The 24,331-nt window shown below is 31.5% G+C and overlaps 3 protein-coding genes and 1 long non-coding RNA gene across 7 annotated transcripts in view; 2 read left to right on the forward strand and 2 right to left on the reverse strand.

The window, feature by feature from the left end:
• LOC126855455 (tumor necrosis factor receptor superfamily member 4-like) overlaps positions 1-556 on the reverse strand; it is a 35,328-nt gene extending 34,772 nt beyond the window's left edge. Inside the window, exons 1-2 of one of the 3 annotated variants that reach the window (XR_007688236.1) lie at positions 417-556; positions 99-302 (exon numbers count right to left, since the gene is read on the reverse strand). The gene's annotated coding sequence lies outside the window, so the exon portion shown is untranslated. Of the gene's footprint in view, positions 1-98; positions 303-416 lie in introns of those variants that run through there. The other 2 variants (XR_007688235.1, XR_007688234.1) reach the window with 2 other exon arrangements.
• Positions 123-3,860, forward strand: LOC126855452 (protein ABHD18). 2 transcript variants are annotated; one of them, XM_050603112.1, is made up of 9 exons: positions 123-526; positions 1,053-1,137; positions 1,227-1,409; positions 1,542-1,654; positions 1,784-1,922; positions 1,995-2,192; positions 2,298-2,598; positions 2,858-3,143; positions 3,214-3,860. In XM_050603112.1, the coding sequence occupies exons 1-9, from the start codon at positions 435-437 to the stop codon at positions 3,272-3,274; spliced, it is 1,458 nt and encodes a 485-aa protein (XP_050459069.1). In that variant the 5' UTR covers positions 123-434; the 3' UTR covers positions 3,275-3,860. The 2 variants fall into 2 exon arrangements, with proteins under 2 accessions (XP_050459069.1, XP_050459071.1); XM_050603114.1 differs by having other exon boundaries at positions 2,900-3,143.
• Positions 3,861-4,342: 482 nt separating this feature from the next.
• LOC126855429 (la-related protein 1B) lies at positions 4,343-20,062 on the forward strand. The gene is given in 18 exon segments (XM_050603062.1): positions 4,343-6,379; positions 13,010-13,083; positions 13,608-13,661; positions 14,062-14,230; positions 14,417-14,515; positions 14,636-14,702; positions 14,704-14,809; positions 15,016-15,131; positions 15,206-15,404; positions 15,710-16,225; positions 16,330-16,484; positions 16,866-17,076; positions 17,160-17,330; positions 17,416-17,660; positions 18,057-18,208; positions 18,413-18,667; positions 19,030-19,163; positions 19,292-20,062. Coding segments are annotated over 18 exon segments (4,035 nt in total). The 5' UTR covers positions 4,343-5,409; the 3' UTR covers positions 19,634-20,062.
• A 2,482-nt stretch (positions 20,063-22,544) lies between these two features.
• Positions 22,545-24,316, reverse strand: LOC126855441 (uncharacterized). Its single transcript, XR_007688233.1, has 2 exons — positions 23,781-24,316; positions 22,545-22,612 (listed from the first exon to the last, which is right to left on the reverse strand). It is a non-coding gene; the product is annotated as an uncharacterized LOC126855441 (long non-coding RNA).
• Between the last annotated feature and the right edge of the window lie 15 nt (positions 24,317-24,331).

A 24,331-nucleotide genomic window follows, 5' to 3' on the forward strand; every position in this document is an offset into this window, starting at 1 on the left:
TTTACAATAATTATTCTTTAATATTATTTTTTATATTTATATTTTAAACGCCTTGTCGCCTTCTTTCTATGCGCAAAAGCCGAATAATTTGTACTTACGCGCAAAGATGCGTGACCTTGGAATCTGAGTGTCGTTCGCGCTTATCACCTGATGCTCCATTTGATGCATTTTGATTGGTGTTCGCGCGCAAAATCCATAACCGACATCGCGATTTCCGTGGAATACTCACATTTACACATCACTCAAGCACATTATTAACCATCGTTACATAAAGGCATTCGCGGCTGTGAAACAGTCAAAACCTGAAAAAAAAAAAAAAGATACGTGAATAAACCGACGTATGCGCGTTCGTTGGATTCTCCGCATACGATGCACAAAAATATCCGATAATGACGACGTAGTGGCGGATAACTTACCCTAATTTGTTTACCGCGATGCCTCCGAGCCGTCTAGACGCCGTTTACAGGAGCATATTGCTCACGAAGTTTTTCACGAAGGGATGGGGCAACCCTCAAATTCTAAAAAGGTAAGTGGCTAACCTGATTCTCTATCCTCTGAATGTAACCTAATTCTACGTCACTTGTTGAATACTTCACTCCTTGAATTAGTCATGAAAAATACTTTCATGTAGATATATATGTTTTAGATTTTTTAGAATTTTAGACCACTCTTTGATAATAAAATAATAAAAACAATAATAAAAAGCACAACAATGCAATATATTTTAAACTATTACTTTACAATAATTGAAATTATTTTAATATATTTTTTATTTTATATATTTAATAAAAATACTTTAATTTCTATCAATTATACAACTAAATGTTTAATTATCTAAATTAACATATTTGCAATCAACGCAAAAATATTACAACTAATCATTATACCTATATGCAAAATAAATGCAACAGCTTAGAGCTTAAAGTCTATAGCGCATATAAATAATATAAGTTTTATTAAAATAATTGTACATTATTCCATCTAGAAGATACATTTATGACATGTCATTATTTGCAATCTGCAATATCTAAACAATGACAATTTTGTTTCAGGATTTTTGAATTTAGAAAAGTCATTTCAAATCGAGAAGCATGCTACAATATGATACCATTTGACTATCCAATAGAGATAACAAAAGTATTCAACATTTTTTTCTAATATTAATTTCATAATTATTCATAATATATATAAATATGTATTACATTTCTCTTTGTTCTATATGACAGGATGAAGTATGGTCAGATTGTCATATAATCGAAGGTCAATTTGAATCACCTTTTGAAAAACATCTTCCAGGGATAATGCCAGATAAAACCAAAATGGCTTACTTTCAAGTGATTTTACCAACCAAATGGGGTTCCCATAAAATAAAACCAGTTTGTTTACATCTTGCAGGAACAGGAGATCATGTAAATATTAAACATAATTATATTAATTATATATTTCCTTATTATATTAATTTTTTTCTTTGCAAAATGTATAATGTAGTATGATATTCAGTATATACTTATAAAAATATTTATATTTTATTTATTAACTAGTTTTTTTGGCGACGTAGAAATCTTATTGCTAAACCACTACTCAAGGAATCTGGGATAGCGTCAATATTGTTGGAAAATCCATTTTATGGTCTGAGAAAGCCAGATAATCAAATGTAAGAATTCTTAATTAGAAGATTTGTTTGCATAAAATTCTTAATTAAAAGATTTGTTAGAGTAAAATCACGCAAAGATTTTGCTAAGATTCCACAGTCTTTTTTCTTATTGTGCAATCTTTCTTTCAGACGTTCTAGTTTGCATAATGTGTGTGACATTTTTATTATGGGAGGCTGCCTGATAATGGAATCAATTGTTTTATTGAATTGGTGCGAACAACAAGGATTAGGTCCATTAGGTCTCACTGGATTATCAATGGGTGGACATGTTAGTTTTAATTTGATAAAATTATACTTTTCATATTATTATACCTCTAAATATACTGTTTTCTTTTTACAGATGGCTTCTTTAGCAGCTACCAATTGGCCGAAACCGATATCGTTAGTACCTTGCTTGTCATGGTCAACTGCTTCACCTGTATTTACAGAAGGTGTAATGAGCGCATCAATAAACTGGTCACTTTTGGAAACACAATATTTTTCTAATAAGATATATCAGAACGATCTCGCAAAAATGGTGAAAATTATTGATCATGATGTAAATATATATTACTATTATCTCTTATGTATATAGCATCTACTTATATTACCACAGTTTCTCTTTTTTCTCGTTCTTTTATTTTGTTATTAAATATATTTTTAGGATGCTTTCTTAGCTGGCCAACATTTTGTAAAGCATTATCCTGCGAGCATGAAAAGAGTCGATAAGTTAAGAAAAGAATCTGAAGAAGACTATAAAGACAATAATACTTTAGGTGATATGAAAAATGGTACAAACTCTATTAATAATAATAGCAATAATAATATTTCTGCCAAATATGAATCTAAAAATGAGAGCAATCAATTGCAGCAACAAATCGCGGAAGAAAAGGCAGCAGCCAAAATATTCCCTTTAAATTTGATTTCCAACAAATTTAAACCAAAGGATCCTAATACTCTCAAAGGTAAATCAATTTCATATAATTAATTATCTATTATTTTGTATACAAAAACTGTATCTGTTAATTTATCATACTTTGCGAAAAAAGAAGTAGGTAAAAAATCACAGATGATCTCAGTTCCTATTTTCTGAATAATGAAATTGAAAAATTTTTAATGTTTGTGATGTTTATATGATGATTATTATCTGTTATCTTGATGTTTGGCAATCTTAAGCAGCATGTAAGCATGATTTTATGAGATTTATTGTTTTTCCCATGGCAGGAGTTTGTTTGTTGCCAGTGTCGAAACATCCACTATTTTCAGACAACAAATGGCGCGAGCACGAAGCGTTGCAATTTATGCGTGGTGTAATGGACGAATGTACACATTTAAAAAATTTCGAGATACCTGTCGACACTGAATTAATTATTGCTGTTTGCGCCAAAAACGATGCTTATGTACCACGAGATCATTGCATGAGCCTTGATAAAATATGGCCAGGAGCTGAAATTCGTTACATCAATGCTGGCCATGTTAGTGCATATCTTCTTCATCAGAAAGTGTTTAGGTAAAATTTATTATAATTTTCTTATGTCGAAGATAAAGAAAAGCTTCAAAACACATGTATTTTGTTTTAGATCCACAATAGCTGAATCTATCCAACGATCTTTGAAGAAGTATCCTATCGAGATAAGTTGATGACTTTGCATTATTAATCAATGCTTATTGTTTTAGAGAATTGTATTATTTAAAATTTTTAATTAGATAACGGAATATTTTTTCGGAATTTTGTGATTGAACTTGTCTACTATTAAAGATTGCCATATCTTCTATAAACTATTTTTAGATGACTGCAGATAACAGTCTGCTAAAAGTACAATTGTTACAATTTAATCAACTATAGCATCAACTATTTCATTAGAGAATACATAAAAGAAGATTATCTATTAATAAATTGTTCCTATATGAAGCAATAACTCATGTGACAGCGACATACATTTTTCATATAACTGTTTATATAGACTTATACACGATCTCAATAAAATACATTTTTTTGATGTTTGTAAATTGTAGATATAATTATTGTGTACAGCGTTATATATTATTAAGATAAATTGTTATAATTGTTATTTTAAATATTTTATATAATACATAATGATGTGTGTCATTGCATGTGTAATATTGATAAACGCACGAAAATGGAAAAAGAGAGCGTGCGATTTATAGTGATAAAAATATATCGTAATATATAAACGAATAAAGTCTTTTACTTTGATACTATCTACATTTGATTTATAAAACGTTTAACGGTACATACCATAGGAAACGGGATACGCTTTATTCGTCGTATAGATGTTTAAAATTAATGTCTGATTAATCAATCAAAGCGAAAGTTTTTTTTTATTTCAATTGATAAATAAAATCAGAAAGAAGAAAAAAAGACTTCTTTTTGATAAAATACTTCAAAGTATTTGTAATAATTGCCAAATGGAACGCACCCACGGTAGCCAATATTTTTTTTAATTTTTGAAATATGATTTTTGATTGGTTGCCTTAAAAAATATACTCATCGGATAGGATAGCGTTTGATGGACCAATCAGAAGCAAAGATCTCTTCGTCGTGATTGGTGGATGAAACAGTATTTTTTGCCGACAAGTAGATTTCCGAACGCAAGTATTGGGGATATTGAAATTTTTAGGCGGTGCGGAAACTACAGTAGCCATCTGGCGTGTGGTACGCATGATCAAATGAAACCGGAAGCCGTGCGAGTCGCTCGTGTGCTCGCCAGCATTGGCCACGGCCACATGTGTCTCGCGGGTCTCGCATACCGTTCTCGTACAGAAAAGGCTCCGTCGAAAATGCATCGTGTTTACGTAATCCGCGGTAACGCGATGCCACGCCGGTACTGGTAGACGTGCCAACATCCAGCTGCAACGTGACGAGTGCTCGCCATCAAGTGTGAATTTCGCGCGGCCGCGAATTACGTCGCGAGCTCAACGCGTAGTCGGCGACGGAAGACGAAAGACCGGAGATAGAGATCCCCAGGTTGCGAAGCGCCCGAGTGCCGCTAACGTTTTTCGCGACGAATCGCGCGTATGTTGCGCGTCCGGAAGACTTTCCGACGACCGTTCGCTCCCTGGAGGATAGTCCCGTGATTCGCGACGTTGCGCAGATCGGTAGCGAGCGGCGTAAAAAGCTAACTCGCCGGGAATTACTGTTTCGTAAAAACGTCGAGTCAGCGCGTTTGCTTAATCTGTCGCAAAGTACGAAAAATCTTGTTCGCGTGAACGAACGAATTTCCGTGTGCGATTTCCACGCGATCTTACGACGTGAAAGTCGCGCGGAGTGTTACGTCGGGACGTATAAGCGAGATATAAAAGTACTACATCTGCTTTGTCCGAACGACCGCGTGTTCCGGCGGACCGCGCGCGCGTCTTTTTGCAAAGAGAGAGGAAGACTATTAGAGCGAGATTCTGCCTGACATATCTGCCTATTAAAGCGGATACTCGGAGATATCACCGTCGCGTTCTCTTCGTCGAGAAGAGCAGTCGCGCGCGTGACCCTCAGTATGGAGAGGGGCATATGAATCGCGAGGACGCGTACGAGGTTAGTTTGCTGGTCGCGTGAGTACGGTACGCGAGTCATCATTGGCCATAATTGCCGATCTTGAGGGCGGAGAGACGGATCGCTTGGGACTGATCGCGAAAGTGACGTCCCGTCGACCGTCGACGGCGAATCGGCGACGTAGAGTAAATTCATAGATCGAATAAAACGCGCGACCTCGTGCGCATAAAACCTCGTGTTTTTGTCCCTTGGCAGCGTACGCCGCAAGATGGCGGCCAAGCTGGCCAGTAACCAAGGTGGCGCTCGCAGCAACGGCGAGCGGCAGGAGGCGGGGCCTTGTCAGTCCTACGCCAGTGTATTAAATCCGAAGGGCGCATCTCAAAGTCGAGCGACTTCCTTCAAGAGTAATAATAAAGAAAACATTGGCGAGCAAGTAACGGCCGGGGCGCAACAGCATCAACAATCTCAGCAGCAGCAACAAGCAACGACGATGGTGGAGAGATTAATGCCAAGCGTGGTCAAGGATAAGTCCTATCAAAGGATGCCCCGATGTCAAGTGACGCGAACGACGATTCAAACATCGGATAACTTCTCGGAGAAGGATAATCGTTATGAGAATCTACCGAGAACGCTGAACGCGCGCGTCGACGGACGCCAGGACAATGGCCAACGCGACGTTGCCGGTGAATCGAACAACGGCGACATTGGCAACGACGGCGAGTTTCAGACGGTCGCCCCTAAGGGCGCCCGTCGTAAGGAGAAGATGCGCGAACAACACCGGGAAAGTCATCGCGAGCGTCACCGGCTACGCGAAAACAATAACCGCCATCAGCAACAACCACGTGGTCCCAATGGCGTCGGCATCGGTGGCGGGGGCGTCGCTAGACGCGGCAGTGACGAGAGATCGCACAGAGAGCGCGGCGACCGCAATGGCGTTATCGAACATGGCCCGAAGGAGGCCGCCCATCATCACGATCCGAACGTCGAAGCGGAGGCACAGACGACTCTATTGCCACCGCCGGTCAAATACGTCGAGGCCCCCTTACCGGCGGTCAACGCCTGGACAAGGAACAGGACATCGACGCCGCAAACCGCCAAGACATCGCAACAGCCGCTCAACGTTGTCCCCACAGTGACATCCACGTGCGTTGACAGACAGAGTGACAGAGAGCGGAGGGTTTTACAGCCACAGCAGCAGCAGCAGCAGCAGCAGCCTCGACAGCCTCAAGACACAATCGGTGAGTTGGATTATTTTTCATATCCTTGCCTTTAATGTTGAAGGATTTATCTAATCTCTGATCGATCGATCGATTAATTGAGAGACATATATGGAAACAAAAGTCATATGTTTAAAGTTTCGATAAATTGTTTTATCTTTTTTGAAAAATTAAAATATTGCAAAATTTAGAAGAAAACATTAATTTGGAGAAAATGGATTGCTTTTATATTCTTCAGTTAATTAACTAAAGAAATTATTCTGATTAAAATTATATACATAGCTATTCTACAAGCGTAAATCTAACTAATAATAAATAATAAGCAAACATTGCACTTATCCGAAATCATTAATAAATTGATACGAAATTATTAATAAAGTAGTTGAGAATAATCAATATTCGAGAAACTACTATTCAAGACTTTTCGAATATCCGTTAGCTGATGACAAGAAAAATCAGCACAGCTTGCCTTCTTTATACTAATTCTACGAAACAGTAAATTTTCTTCAGGTAGAAATTTCTTTATGCGAAATAATATGGTCACAACACCATTCTTTTCGGGATAGAAAAAAACCTTTTTGATTCTATTAGATTCTTTAGATTCTAAATTCGTTTGTAAAACCAGTAAAAGTAAAGTTTGAACAAAGCATTGTTCAAACTATTGTGAACACACATTTCGCCGTAAGCCATAAAAAAGTGTAATTTATTACAACCATACGTTTTTTCTTTCAAACATTTTCGAAAAGAAAATGCTTTTTAGTGCAGTATTTGTTGCTTCTAATGTGTTCAACGGACAAATTTGTTTAATAGATAAATTTTGAATTTGAATAAATTTTATACTTGAATTGACAAACAACTAAAATTGATTAATTTTACGCGATGCTTGTTATACAAAATATTTATGTTGAATATTTATTTTGTGTCATTAAAGCTCCAACGGATACAGAAATATTAATTACGCTGTCGACAAGTAAAGCTTTATGAATTTTACATGAGGCCATGTATTTCGTCTTGATTACCTCTTGAAGTAACTTATCTTCTTTCTCCAAACTTTCCGATAGCTATTACTCCTTTCCCCTGCGAGACTGTTTCCGATAACGATTACATAATTATTAATTTGTCGCGTAAACATGCGCGCGCGAAAATTTCTTATTTTATTGGCATGTTGCTTGAGTAGTTTCGTTGAAATTCGAGAAGCGGTGTTGAAATATCTGAGATTTCACGGGATATTATCTATAAATAGATTATATTATATACATGATATAAATTTCTTTTCTCTCTTCCTTTCTATGTCTTTTTTTTATAAAAATTTCAAATTAATTATTTTTTTCAATAACAATATAATTTTCAACGTTAAATATTTTATGATGATTAATACTTATTAATACTTAAAGATTTCTTAACATAAACTTCATATTAAATTCGAGAAAGGAGAAAGTACAATTGCCTATTTTCATTGGACCCAATTATTGTCAAAAATGTTTTTCAATGTTTTTAATCGCATAAATATAAAAAAAATCATTGATGCAAATCTACGTACAATGTTTCAAACAAAGGCTATTTCAAATTACATTTCCAGTAACAGATATTTTCAGTTAAAGACAATATTTTAATTTATTTTCTATTTGTCATCACATTTTTAGCTCGGAGTGTTGTGCGTGTGCGTGTGTGTGGATACTTAGAAATATGTCAAGAGATTACGAGGCAAACTGTACGGGAGAGCTGCATCGGATGTATCGGTATATATATATATATATATATATATATATATATATATATATATATATATATATGTATATTACGAAACGTGAGGCGTGAAAATAGAAACGCGTTAATGTGCGAGCGTTAAAAAATTGAGATAAAAGAAATCCACTGATAAAATATAACCGCCGTATCATTTTCACATATTATTGTATTTCATCAATTCTTAATATCTTCACTCATAAGAAAATTTTGCACTCGAAATACCTACATTTATCTATAGAATTTCATTATATATAAATTTTTGTGTTGTATTACTTATTAATTAATTTAATAAAAAAATTTTAAATATTTTTTGCTATAATATAATGCCTCTTGTTGCTATTATCTAAATGTCTAATAATTTATCAGTTATTTAAAATGTAGAAACTTTTGGACACTGAAATAAAATATTTTAAGTTTATTTGGCAAATGCCGGTATTTTGAATGTTCGATAATAAAAATGGTAAGTGCCTGACTGTGTGGCAGTCTTATCTTTACATTGCCAACACGTCTCAGATATACGTGGCACCAGAATGTCCATGTTGGCATAGGGCGATTGACGTGTTACTTTCGTCAATTTATTTGCATATCGAAAGATTCGATTTGCTTTTCGTGGAACAAACCAACAAAATTTTTTTATTACAACGAATTATTTGCTCTTTTCTGCAATTTAGTAAAACTGTTATTTTGCTGAATGCAACTTTTTAATTTAATAAATTTTTTAAGCCTAGTGAAATTATGGGAAAAAGATTATTTTTAAGAAAGGTCTTATTTTTTTTTATAAAAAAATTTCCTATAAAATTTGTGATGTTATATTTCATGATATTTGATTTTTTAAAGTACATAATCAAATTCGAATCAAATATTAATAAATTTGATATCAGTAAGAAGGAGAAAAGAGAAAAATCTTCTTTCTATAAAAGGACATTTTTTGACGAGACATTCTAGTTTATTTATTCTTTTTTTTTTTTTTTTTTTCAAATTTCATACTTTTCTTTGATATATACAATATGTATTTATATATATCAAAAAAATATTAACATGCAACAAATTATTTGATCAACATTGTTATCGGAAACGTAACGAGACGCGCCGCGTGTCGACGACTGCTTACGGCACGCGAGTTTCTAATGCAAAATTCATCAAATCTGCGGGCGTGACCATTGCAATTGATCCATTTATTACAATCACATGGGACGAGCGTGGGAGAATATTGCGAGGGCAATGACATTGACATTTCTTCCATGTCGTGATAATAAGTTGCGGCACACAATGCAGTTACTAGAGAAGCGTGCGGACGTGATGTGTCTTAATTGACAGTCTGCATGTGTTCAGACGTTCACTCTTTTTCAAAAGATTGAATAGATTTCTTCAATGCTTTTTATATACTTTTTTTTCACATAAATAAATTCTATGCTTTTATATTCTTGTTACTGAATATGCTCGATGGAATTCTGTGATAAATATTATATGTTACGATTAAGGTACGTTTTTATAATTAATAAGGTGGCTCTTATAATTCATTCTTATCCAACATCTTAATCCATCCATCGATCTATGTTTAGTGTTGCTTTCTTTAAACTTATATGTATCTAATATGAGGATTACATTAATAAGATGAGAGTTTAGCGAGCAGACGCATTCAGCCATAAACGTGTAACGAGAATATGGACCTTGGTCTTGTTGCAATTGACCAATAACTCCGCATTCGATTAAAATATGTCGCAGAAAGTGAGAGTCGCGAGAATGGAAACCTGTTTCGGGACGGTCGAATAGAAGCTAGAATGTTCGTCCAACAAATATTTTTCGATCAATATGCCCAGGCATTTCGAATTGGTAGAGGATAGTGTTTCTCAATTTAGTTTCATCACTGTAATCTTCATTTATATATCGACAAATATTCTTTAATAATATATTTTCTATTTGGAGCTAAAAAAAATTGAATCGAACTAAAATTAGAATAATAAAGAAAGAAATCAAATAAAATTATACGTGTATTGTATTAAAACTTGCTCTTTTATGAAATATTGATATTAAAAAAAAAAAAGAAGAAAATATTTGAAAAATATTGCGAAAGAATGATAATTTTGATACGTCACATGAATAAATTATAATTGAATGATGATGATGATATTTTCGCAGGAAGAATATAGTTTTTTTTTTTTATATATATACATAATAGACACGACTCGTATATTTTTTGGTATTTATTGATATTTATTCCAGCGTTAGGCGAAAGTATTCACGTTCTCGACCATTGCGAGCAGAGCTCCATCGTCATTCGTCGTAATCGTAGATTTGCTTCTTAAATCAACCTGCTCTCAGTGGCTTGTCGACACGACTTCAGCATCGATCGCGATACATCGCGCTTTATCGCGTTGATTATTGCAAAATGCAATATCGAAATCGTGTTCAAAGAATTCGTGAATTTGGATTTCGACGAAATTAAAATAACGTGACGATTACATGGTTTTGTTACATTTGGCTACATCAAATAATAAAGAACTTTTAATTATTGCATTATATATTTAATACATTCAATTAATTATTCACGGTGAAAATTAAAAGTGTAAGATTTTTTATTTATTTATTGGATTTTGATATTGTGTAATATTTATTCTCAATTCACAATCTGCGTCTGCATTCTATTGCATCAAAGCATTATTAGTACTATACGTTTTTTTTTGCGTGTAAACTATTAACGGTATTCTTAATGCTGATGCAATTAAAAATCACAATTTAATGAAACTGCCACTTAGCGCACGTATCGGATTATTGATTCTAACAACGATAACAGGCCGCGATGAAGATAAACCAAAGTAGAAACGATACTTTTAAACGTAAGTCGGCACTACCTTTTTCATTATGCACATTAGTTCATAATGTGTAAGGCAACGATGAAGGATCAAGTTGACAGTGGCAATCTGATTAAATTCGACTAAATAATTTAAACTATTATTCATATTTCATATTTCTTAACTTACAGTCGTATATATATATATATATATATTTTAGTTGTGTATATATTCTTATTGCTTTTTTAAAATATCTTTATTTATTACGACTATCATAAAAATATTTATCTCTAACTCATTCAACTAAGTCATTAAATTTTACGTATACATTTTATGTATGACTTAAAAATCTTACCTATTATTCCGATAATTTAGTCTATAACTTTCGGTCAAACCGGATACATTCGTGATAGACTTGAAGTTATTATAATATATGCTCATGAGATATATTATCGCGCATTCTGATCTAATATTATAAAGATAATTTTTGGAAGAGACATCGACAAAAATGTATCACGCATAGCATGCAATCACAAATATATCAGAATAAAGAGATAATGAATGATTAATGTATTTATTGAAAAGAGAATTTTATTTTGCGTATATTTTAAAAGAAAATGTTCAAATCATTTGGATCGTTGTTTATCGTTTTAGATGTCCATTTTTTTTTAGCTTTTTAAAATCAATAATTGCATGTTTGCGGTAATTTTTCATGATTACATACTGACTTTAACGTTCTCCGAAGTTGCTCGGCATCGAGACAGGATTAATTTGATTCAAACAGAAATCATGAAATCTACTCACGTCTCACTTGGCCCTTGTCGATTGTACAGCTCTTCGCTTCTTGATAAAACTGAGGAAGCAAACTTTTATGTATAAATATTATTGATTAATAAAGACAATGGTAAAACTCAAACGTATAATTATACGATAAATCCGATAAAAAAGCTATAAACATAATAAAAAATTCAAATGTAAAATACAAAAAATCCTATGTCTTTAATGTTTAATTCATTCTTTTCTTTTTTTTTTTATAACAAAGAGAAGATAATTAATATGATAATATATACAAAACTATAATATGTACAAAATTTGTGTGTTTGATTACATACTACAACTGTTTGTGGGATTATTGTTGTAATTTGTCTAATTTTTATGTTTCTCTGAAATTATTGTAATATTCGAATTTAGTGTGTCGTTTTGTTTCCCGCATAATTTTATTTTTGTCTATTGTTAGAAACGTTCCAGTTTTCTCATCGTCACGAGCCACGAATTCTATATTTCTTTCGTCTTCGCGATATTCGTTGCGGAGAATTTCTTGCACGACAGTTTCAATAAGAATTTGCTGGCTAGTTCTTTTGTCAGGATCTCTTTATAAATTGGAATATATATTCTGACGCAATAATTGCGCAATTACAATCAATACTTTGTTGTTTATTGCTCACAGTCTTCATAGTTTTATGTAAACACATACAAATGTGTCCCTATATGTATGTATCTGAAATGTATCTTAAAATAACAAGTGAAAACATATAAAAGTTTAACACAACAAGTAAATATAATACTCGGATGCGAGTACCAATATCTAATTTTAACGATGTCACGTAAAGATCGAAGACGCGTTGGTTTGGTATATAGTATTGTGGGCACATCGACGATAAAAGTTCATGAATAGATAAGAAAGTGCAAGGCAAAAGGAATAAAATTATGTCCAATCATAATTTTTTATGGATATGTTTAAACGCGTATTATGTTAATGTACGAAATGCAAATTTGATATTATTCGCGATAATAAGCTTTTTAGATGGCATGATGATAATGATATATGTATAGTTTCAAAGAGAGTTTATAAGAGTTTTAAATTACTCTTACTATATTAATTTTTTTACTTTGATGATCTTGTATCACATTTCATGATGAGGAATAGAATTAAATGGTTCTATCGAGACTTGACCTTTTAAATTAACTTTCACTCGATACAACTGCTTCACATAATTGTTGTATCGTTTTCGTTTCTTCTTTTCATTAAAATGTGACAAAATTTAAGAATACAAAACTTTTGGGCATAGAATAAGTTTTATATGTAAATTTGTGTTTTTTTTTTGCTGTGCAGAAAATGGTGTCGAAGAGAGTGCCCAGCCCACAATTGTCAGAGCTCCCAGAGATAGAAGAAGATTTAATCAAAACGTATGTAATATTTTTATCTTCTTTCATGCAAACATGTATATATTTATCTCGAAACATAATAAATTTTATAGCTTACGTATATGATTGTATAATAAATAATAAGCTTAAAAGATATAATTTTTCTTAATTTCTATGATATATTGTCAGATATATCGTTTATAGTATTTTATAAGGTATAAAATAAAAATACGACTAATATAATTATTTTTGAAAAATTCAGAATGAAATGAAAGTAAATAGATATCTATATCACTAATTTGCAAAGTTTACAATAATTCACAATCGTTAATTTAGATACAATATACAGAATGTTGATACAATATATTGAATGTTAATTTAAATTAAAAGAATCATATTACCGATATAAAAATAATGAAAAAAATAAAAAATTTGCATGTATATTTCTTATTTAAAAATATTAAAAGAGTGAAAAATGTAAAAAAATTTACGCAACGAGGTATCTGTTTACTTCCATCATTAATATATTATATACTGTGTTAATAATATAACATTTGACGCAATAGGCAAGTGATTTTACGAACATTGGAGACTGGCCCACCTTAGGAACGCAAGCAGAAGTACGTATCGTCATCGATATTTTGTTGAAATGAATTATTTTTAATTATATATAAGTACAGCTAATTTCTATTTTTAGTAAGGATTTGCTGTTTTAATAATAATCATTAGAACAGTATAAGATTCCACTTATTTTAACTATTTCAAACAATATTTATTATGACATATAATAGACATATGCAAAACCTAGAGCTTGCATGATTTATTAATAAATCTGTGAGTGTAGAATTTTTGCTAGAGAAATGAAATGTTATGTCACCTCAGACGAAAAATTTTCTTACGTCTGAAAAATGTTCAGCATTTCTACATGTGCACTCTTTAAGCGCTGTCTCTTTTCTCTAATTTGCAATTATATTGGATTTTTTAATGAAAATTAATACAATAATTTTTTGTGTGATTTAGAAAAAAGCAACCATATCTCCTTCGAAGCAAAATGGTGTAATCAATGATGAATCAAGTACATTTAAAACAGATAGCACTATAGAAAGCAGAGGCAAAGAGAATAAGGAGCAGAACCATTGTCAAGATGATAGCGATGAGCAAACAGATAATGGCGAAAAGAAAAAAAAAGGTAAAAAGATCGATCTGCATGCACTTTGTATTTATTTTGACAAAATAACAATTTAACAAATTTCTTGTAATAAATTTGTTTTCATCAAAGTTTTCATCAAAATGATTGCTCCAATTGGAAGTCTAAACAAAAAATATTATTCTTGATATTCAACGCCCATTTTATTCTGATATCGCATTTTTATAGCGAATAAACAAAAATGGGTCCCACTAGAGATAGATCTACAAAACCGTGGCACTATGCGATCGCCGAGATTTCAGAATCACAGAGAAAGAAATGGCGAAGGTAAAATTATTTTCTTAACATAACAATGACATATATAATAATCACTAATGCATTGCATAATTGTTATAACGAAAATAAACTGATATGAATAATATATGAATTGTAATGTAATAAAATTAGCAAATGATGGTGAGCACTGGCGTGAACGAGATTACGATAGATCGTCAGGATATAATCAACGAGGACGCTGGAAGAAGTTATAGAGGTAGAGGACGAGGCGGGCGTGGCCGTGCTGGTTTTAGACATCGACACGATCACGAATATACAAATTATGCTACAACGGATTATATACAAGTAACTACTTGCTAATATTAAAATCTTAATTATCATATTAAATTATCATCTCTATAAGAATAATGATGTTACAATATAAGTGGGAATCTATCTGACAATATTCTGATTATAAATGACAGTAGAACTGAAAATTTTCAAAATTTGTATATATTTGTATTGCATATTTTTTATGACGAGATATCATATTTCTTTTCTTTTTTTTTCAGACACATAAATACGAACATGCAGATACTGGGTACATGATACCTTATATGGGAACTTGCTATTTTAATGCAAATTATATGGATATCCCTACGCTAAAAGAATGTATACGACAACAAATGTAAGTTTCTTGCATTTTTTTTTTATTGATACAATTTAACTTCTATGCAATAATTTTACTTTCTTTTATCACAGAGAGTATTATTTCTGTGAAGAAAATCTTGTAAAAGACTTTTTTCTTCGTCGTAAAATGAATGCTCAAGGATTTTTGCCCCTTACTTTGATCGCATCTTTTCAACGTGTGCAAAATTTAACAATGGATATAGATTTAGTGATAACTGCAGTTATGGAATCTGATAAATTGGAGGTGATAGAGTTTGAAGATGGATACAAGGTATTACAAATGTATTTCAAATTAATGAAATATCATATATTTAACGAAATTGAATGTACATATGGCACATATAAAAAAAAATTCTAACATACATATGTATGTTGGATAGAAAATTTGTGCTAGAGTAAATAAAAGAGGATTCGCTAACACCATTAGAACTAACTTCTAGTTCAAGGAATGGGGTTTGACAGTAGACCTCTTTACATATATTTATAATTATCAATATATGTTAACAATTAACAAGATGACTTTATTATATGTGCATAATGGGCACTTTCCGAATAACCTAAATTTTTACTTTTCAGATTAGGACAAAGTTAGATCCTTTAAAATGGCCTATTTCAGATGTATCAGCCAGCAATGCGGTCATCTCTACTCATTCACAATCGATCTCATCTCAAAACGAAGTAATACATCCTACCTCTAAAACTACATTTTGCCCTGCTGCAAAACCTTTACTCGCGATACCCATTCCCGCAGTTCCTCGTGTTTTTGAATCCCACTATTCCGTTTCAATGGCAAACGAGATTTTAAATCCTGATGTACCAGAATTTGTACCAATGGACTTGACGGAAAGGACTAATGGATTTACTGCTATGAATGAAAGTAACGAAACAAGAAACGAAATTCAATTTGAAAAAATAAAAGAAGAAAATTATAAATTGACGAATAGTATAATGCCGCCCATTTCTCCTAATAATAATTCTTCTGTAAAGATCGACAATACACCAGCTATGGTAGATTTTTCCGCTTCAGACAGTTTGTTAGAAGAACAAATAAACAGAGAATCAGATACATCAAGCGACAATGCTTGGAAAGAAGTAATTATCTTCATGATATTTATTGTATCATATGTTGAGTTATATTTAAAATATTCATGCCTTAAAAAATGAATGAATATTATATGGAAAAAAATTATTTATAGGTGAGAAGAAGAGTTAAACAATCACACAAAGATAAATCTGAAGAAAAAGAAAAATTCGAGAACAGGAGTAAAACACGAGAAGAATTAAATTTTCAACTTGATGAAGATCTCGACTCGCCGCCTCCGACAGGTCGACATAATGCCTTTTCGGAATGGTCAGTTGATATTACAAAGGATTAATACATACACTGGGATTAATGTTGCCAATATAATATTTTATATATAATATTTTCAATATATATAATTCTTTAAATTATGCTCAAAAAAGATATTTAATACTTTACTTTAACCTTAAAAAAAGTAATTAAATTTTTGTACATTTTTTGTAATATACATACAAAATTACAAACTTGCAAAATTTGAAAATATGGAAATATCTTCCAATTCTCTCCGAGTTATTTATATTTTTATTACTGTATTGTAAAGAAGAGAATAATTAAAGATATTAATTAAAATCTTTTATTTGTGAATTTTTTTTCTACTGACTTTTTCTACTATTTTATGTAATTATATCTTTAATTACACTTTGGATATAGGTCTGATGATGATGAGGATTATTTATCAGATAGAGATGTTAATAAAATACTTATCTTTACGCAAACCTCATCTAGAAATCCAAAGCATGAAGGTTATGATAGAACAGGAGATTGGATTACAAGAGTGAAAATGACTCAAGAATTGGTGCAACTTATTAATGACGGATTATATTATTATGAAGACGAATTGTGGAGGCAAAATAATCAAAGGGTAAGATAATTTTATTCTTCTTCTAATTAAAATACAAAAAAACAAATGAATCTAGAGTATTATCAAATTGATGTTATACACAGTATGGCTCATCTTCGTCCATTGCAAGCTATAAGACAATTAATATGATTAGTCAAGAAGATTTTGAAAAAATGGCACCAAAAGTTCCGAGAAAAGCAAATCCAGAAGTTCCACCGCCACCTCCTTCCTGTACAGAAGATTTAGAGATTCTACAATCCAATTTGTCGTTACAGGTAATTCAATCTTTCTAAAAGAATAAAAGAGTTTACCTCTCTGTAACAAATATTGTAAAACTATGTTATTATTTGCGTTTGATAGCTTCCAAGTGTAAGTCTGGAAAAGAAAGATCATAGATCGGAAAAGAGTCGTTGGAATGAGAAATCACAAACGAGAGGAGGACGAAGAATCGCGTCTCGTTTCTTTGCCGTTGTGAAAGAACCGTCTGTTGATCCGACAACACCACGAAAACGGAAAACTCGTCATAGCAATAATCCTCCAGTGGAGCATCATGTTGGTTGGATTATGGATGTTCGAGAGCACCGTCCGCGAACACATTCTGTGGGGTATGTATAGTATATTTGTCTTTGTCGAAGAAATGAATTTGGCATACTTTGGCATCACATTTATTAAAATAAATGTATAAATGTCATTGTAAATATCTCTATTTACAAGATTTCTATTTTTTAACTAATTTGGTATGGTTACCATTAATTGGTATTATTTATTTGCATAAGTTTTCTCATTATTGATATTTTTGCTTTTGTACAAATAAGAAACATGCGATTTGTATGTGTATGTGTATAATATGATGAAATATTTATATTTGTCTTCTTTTCCCGACTGAAGAAATTACTTTGTAGAAAGATTTGTATCTGAATGAAAATAATCAATATAAAAATGAAAATCCGATTTTACTTTGCATATATACTTTAAGTATGTTCTTTTATTTATTATTTCAGAAGTAGCGCAGGTACAAGTCCTAACGAAGGCTATCTTGCAAGCAGTTATGGAAGTGGTCCCACTATTAGTGAACATCCAAGTCATGCTTTGTTGAAAGATAACGGATTTACTCAACAAGCATATCACAAGTATCGTTCGCGCTGCCTGAAAGGTATCAGTGATTACAAGATTTTTTTCCACGTTACTAATTTGAACATTTGTATAAAAGATGATGAATCTTTTTTGTCTTCTTTTCCCGACTGAGAAAATCTGTATGCGGAAATGTAATTAGTCTGATTGCCATTTAAATAAATCATACGTTGATATTTAAATGACCTTTTTATTTATTGATCTTTTTTTTTTTTTTTTTTTTCAGAACGCAAGCGATTAGGCATTGGACAATCACAAGAAATGAATACTCTTTTTCGTTTCTGGTCATTCTTCTTGCGAGAAAATTTTAATCGTACTATGTACGAAGAATTCAGAACAATAGCCAAAGAGGATGCCTGTGAAGGATACCGATATGGAGTGGAATGTCTTTTCAGATTTTATAGTTATGGCTTAGAAAAGAAATTTAGGCATGTATTGTATAAAGATTTCGAAATAGAAACGATATATGATTATGAAAGTGGTAAGTCAAGATTTTATTCAAATTTTATATTCATGTTTCTATTATATTAGCACAAAATAGGTTGTTTAGCTATAAGATTATATAATTGTAGTTAAACGGTAAATTTGTGCAAAAGTAAATGGAAGTGTTTAATTAATTAACTTCATTAGGACATTCTTGTCCGATGAATGGAGTTTAATATTGACAGCATTACAATTTCCATTTAAGAAAATAATTTGACAATTTTTACATCAAGATATACATATATTATATACATATATTCATATACATATTCTGTACATATTCATACTGTACATATACATATTAAAATGTCACAATAAATAATATTATTAATATTAACAAATTAATTGATTGTTTAACAGGACAACTGTATGGATTGGAAAAGTTCTGGGCATTTTTAAAATATTATAAGAACTCTGATCACCTGCATATAGATTCTAAATTGGAAGAATACTTGTCAAAATTCAAGAGTATCGAAGACTTCAGAGTAGTAAAAGTGAGTATTATTACAGACAAGAATTCTTATTTGTTTACTCATGTACTAATTAATGTTTTAAGCATTTAAAGCATTAATAGTAGATTTATAATTTTACATCATATAATACATGCATGTATTTCTTATAGCCTCGAATACATGAAATGCTCCAAGCTGCAAGATTACGTCATAGAAGTGTTTCCGAAAGTGCTAGAGAAGATTCTCTGGCAGGTGTGCTATTAGACGATTGTATCACACTGCCAAATGAAATGAAATCTGACAGTTACATGCAAAAATCATGTTTAGACTTTACAAGTTCATCACAATTTCGAAATAGAGCTGGTTCCTATGGCTCTAGTAGGCTATGTCATCCTCGACGACGAAATAATTCCGCATCGTTGAGTGACCAGCGAGATCTCAATAAGCAGCAGCCTCAAAATAGACAAAATTCTGGTTCCTTCACGAAGCCTCACGAGGCAAACAAATCGTAAGTCACTGCCAAAGAACGAATTTACCCAGCTCCGAAACAAAACAAAAAAAATAAAAATAAAAAAAAAAACCGTCACGATCAAGACGGAAAACTTATTTGTCTCTCGAAAGTAAAGAGTCATTGCACTTCGTTGAGAGGGCCGATATATCGATATATCTGACATAGGCGGTGCGATACATATTGTGCAAATGTGAAAATATCTTCCGTACGAAACGATAGCTATGCGACATCGCCTCGTTTTAATACGCATTATTAGACGTAAGAAATAAAAGTTCTGTACAGTTATTATGATCTTGCGACTGACAAATCGATCGGAAATTGTACTAACAACCGATCATCGCGTTTACTCGGCCATCGTTCTTTCTTTTCCAATATATGTAAATACAAAGAGAGCAAAAAACTAATAAAACTCGTGCATAATTTTAATAAACGGACTATATAAGCAATTTTTTGAACTACAAATGACACGTTGAATGATATATGAATATACAATCCAGTTAGAGAAATATTTGGTCTTTTGGAATCCCGTCCTTCCTTTGTCTTCCGAATGAAACTTTCTTTTACGAAATAGAGTGTAATTCAAAATGGATTTTACGAAATTTCATTTTCGATATTCTGTCTCGTAATTAATTGGATTTCACTGATTTAAAATTAAATTGTAATGTTTTAAAATTTCCAGAATATTTAAAAATGCTATTGATGACAAGTCAAAGTGTGAGATGTAACGTCTTCAACTTTTATTAATGTACTCTGACATTGCATTATTAGACAACATGAATTTATTAATCACTATTGTAAAAAAAATGTAATTTGCTCTCAACAGATTAATTATTCTTGATTTTAAAGAAAAAAAAACACACGCTTATCGATTATTGTTAGATTTCATTATTTCACTATTGCTGTACATTTATGTTGCTTCCATAAATCCGTAATAATGATGAAAGTTCGCACGATTTTCAAACAGAGCAACAATCGAAAGTCTGTGAGAACGATCTCGATTCACGAAAACAAAGAAAAAATACACTAATATTATCTCGTTTTGTTTTAATTACTAATATATTACATATGTACAACAAAACTCTATGCACGTTAATGTTTTGTTTATGTTATCAAGATGGAGAATAAACTTTCTTCTAATAATGTGCGAGGATGAGAAAGATAAAAATATTTTCGAGAGAAAGAAAGAGCGATCACGCAAATGACGAGTTATCACAAATAATTTCCGATTATTTATTAGTCGCGACATAGTAATAACTGTCCCGGAGGCGGAAAAAGTCAAATAACCGTGAAAAAAATACGTCTATTATATTGTACATATTCTCATGACTCGACTTTTAGTGATTTAAATTTATCTATAGCGTTTAAGCAAGTGACACATAATGATAGGATTTGATACTTTAAGTTTAACATGTTAATAATCTATATATAATCGGATTATATAAAGGTCCTTCGAAATTATTTCTCGTGGCGTGCTTTGAAAATCATTGAATAGGAGAAGAGACATATATGCATACATGTATATTCCGAAAAGAAAAACGCATTAATGTTGAAAAGATTCATAATGAAGTGCTCGACTCCGACTTTTCTTATTAAAAATGTACTATTGTTTTATATCTCACACGTACATTATACTATCATTCAACATTATTTTCGTTGCAGAAAAAAAGGAATCAAGATGTAACATAATAATGTACATAATTTTTATCCAAAGTTAACATTAACTTAGAGCCGCGCCACGAGATCATCTATTGTAAAAAAATATTTACAATATACAATTATATACATATATGTATATGTATATATATACATATATGTATATGTATATATACATATATACATATATGTATATTATATACATATATGTATATATATATATACATATATGTATATGTATATATATATATATATATATATAAATTATAAATATATATAAATTCTTACATTGTTACTTATATATTGCTAATAAATCTTAATTTTACTTTTAAGGCTTATGCTATAAAAAGGGTAAGGTTTCTGGCTTTAACATTTAAGAGAAAAAAATGTATAAAAATATTTCATATAAAGATTATACATTATTAGAGAAATACTACGAAAGGTGTGATTATGTTTATATATGTAATATGTGTGAAAATATATATATATATATATATATATATATATATATATATATATTATATATTATATATTATTATTCACATATTTTTCATTATCTAACTATATTCAAAGTATCACAATTATTTCGCCCAGTGAAATATTTAACTCATACAATTTCAATTTTACTAACTTTTCTCATTCCATACAGTCATTAATCTTACAAGTTGTTATAAATCACAAGATTATATCGTATTTGTAAAATAAAATTATTTCAACGTAAAGTCTAGTCGTCGCTTCGAGACCGCGAATGTTAGCCCCGGTATTTCCTAAAAAACTAAACGAAAAAATTGGCGATTGAATGACGCAATATTTCGATGATTGTTATCAGTGAGAATCAATCGATTAATGAATTAGCGAACTCTTTCATATAATAATTTTAGAGATCTCCTTCGGTTGTGCCTAGAGATCGCTTCGCAAATATTGATGCACGCACACATACTCAAAAGCTCGGGACAGACACCGAATAGACTAGTTTAAAAACGTGGATTTCGTTTGCGATACAATAGTGCCTTTTCGAGAAGAATCTTCCGGATTGTTATAAAAAAAAATTGTACTCTCATATGCACCTGCAGACGCATGCACAAATGACGAAAAAGAAAAGCGCTGCGAATTTTAAGTAGGATACATTTAGAAATTGCTAGACATAAAAGACTCGTTCGTAGCAGCTGCTAGGTAAATCGGGGCCGGTCGAAAAGCAAAGTGCGAGACCGATAATAAAGATAAATAAACCAAGTTGAAGCCTTTCATTAAAGATGATATTGCATATTTTTTCAAATTTTAGTATTGACCCGCGTGGACCGGTAGAATGTTTTTTGCAAATTGCCGTCTAAAAAGAAAAGAAAAAGAAAAATAAAAAAAACGTCCGATCAGTCTACATGGCTCAGTAGAAGAATAACAGATACGTCGACCTACATGTAAATATGCGCAATAATATACTTATATATAGATATAGATGTATGTTTACACATACATACATGTAATAAATTACGAACGAATATCGCGGCTTATAGGGAGAGGGATGGAGGGAGAGAGCATAATTCGTAATCAGTACCTAGAAGGGCCATAACTGACCCAGATGAGTGATAATGTAACATGGTAATAAGATTGCGTGTGGATTGCGAGTCTTGTACACGTAGTCAACAATTGTAACGTTTGTGAATACATAAAATAAAAAAACCAAAAAAACCGACTGTTGACATGTTTTTTTTATACATGTTTTCATCTTTTCTCTAGAATTTTTCTGTACAATTATAATTTACAACAATTTAACAATTTAATTTTGCAATAAATAAATATTATTTTTTCAGATATATTTTCTCAATGGGCAAATGCACACACTGTGTTATTATATATATATATATATATATATATATATATATATATATATATAATCTGTTATATCATTATTTTATATAATATTGCTTTTTATCTTTTTTATTTATAATGAAAAATGTTTAATATTAAATATTACCTTATAGCTCTGATCATATATTTTTTTAATATACTTAATATTGGAATTGCAATGCAATTACGATATCAATTACTACTTAAAGTAAGAAAATAAAAAATATTGTAGGTATGTATGCATGATTATATATGTATAAAAACTTTATATACTTATATCACAATATAATACATATACAATCAAGTGTATAAGAATTATTAAAAGTGCAGTTATTACAATTTATTATTATTAGGATTATTTATAAGATTGTGATTCATTATATTTTTAAATATGTAATTGCAATAGTATCATTCCATTCCATCTCTCTCTCTCTCTCTCTCTTATATGAAATAAGGGAGAGAGGGGGAGAGAATCCCGCATCCCGCTCTCATATTGTGTATGAAAACTTTATAAGATATTAAAGACAAAGAGAGAGAGGAGGGAAGAGAGAGACGTAGGACAGGAATTCGCCAGAAAAATAACTTATAATAAGTTCGTTCTTTTTAGCTAAATTTTTTTCCTTTTTTCAAACTTCTAAATATATACTTACCTCATTCTATTCCGTTCTAGTTGAGTTAAAAAGAACAAATTTAATGATCTTTTTGACAAAATCACACAATATCACAAATGATCACAGATTTTTCATATTACTTTCTTGACAATGCTACTTGGATCGAGCTTCCTCGGAGCGTTGCAATGTCGCGCTGGCCACTAATCCTTACATTTCACTGATTTGCCCAAACGATTTTGAATTCTACATAATTGATTATACTTTAGCGATTCTACTGATTTTCGTGGCGATCTCAGGTGATCCATCTGAGTCCATGCTTGACTTGACTCTTCCCGCCTGACGCCTGACGCTCTCGCGCACGTGGTATATATCTTATCCTTGCTGCTTACTTCATACGTTAGGTTAGATCAGCAATAAGTGTTGTAAGCACAGACTTCTATATCTCGAGGTCATTTTTCGGTTCAGTATAAAGGAATTAGCGGTCTCTCTAATATATAGAAGTCTGTGATCGATACCCAATACCTGTAAACTAAAAGAAAATCGACCAATTACAATCAAGTATTCTTACCATAGTAAAAAAATGTTTAACT

Source organism: Cataglyphis hispanica, chromosome 16 (assembly GCF_021464435.1).
Source record: "Cataglyphis hispanica isolate Lineage 1 chromosome 16, ULB_Chis1_1.0, whole genome shotgun sequence".
Lineage (NCBI taxonomy): Eukaryota > Metazoa > Arthropoda > Insecta > Hymenoptera > Formicidae > Cataglyphis > Cataglyphis hispanica.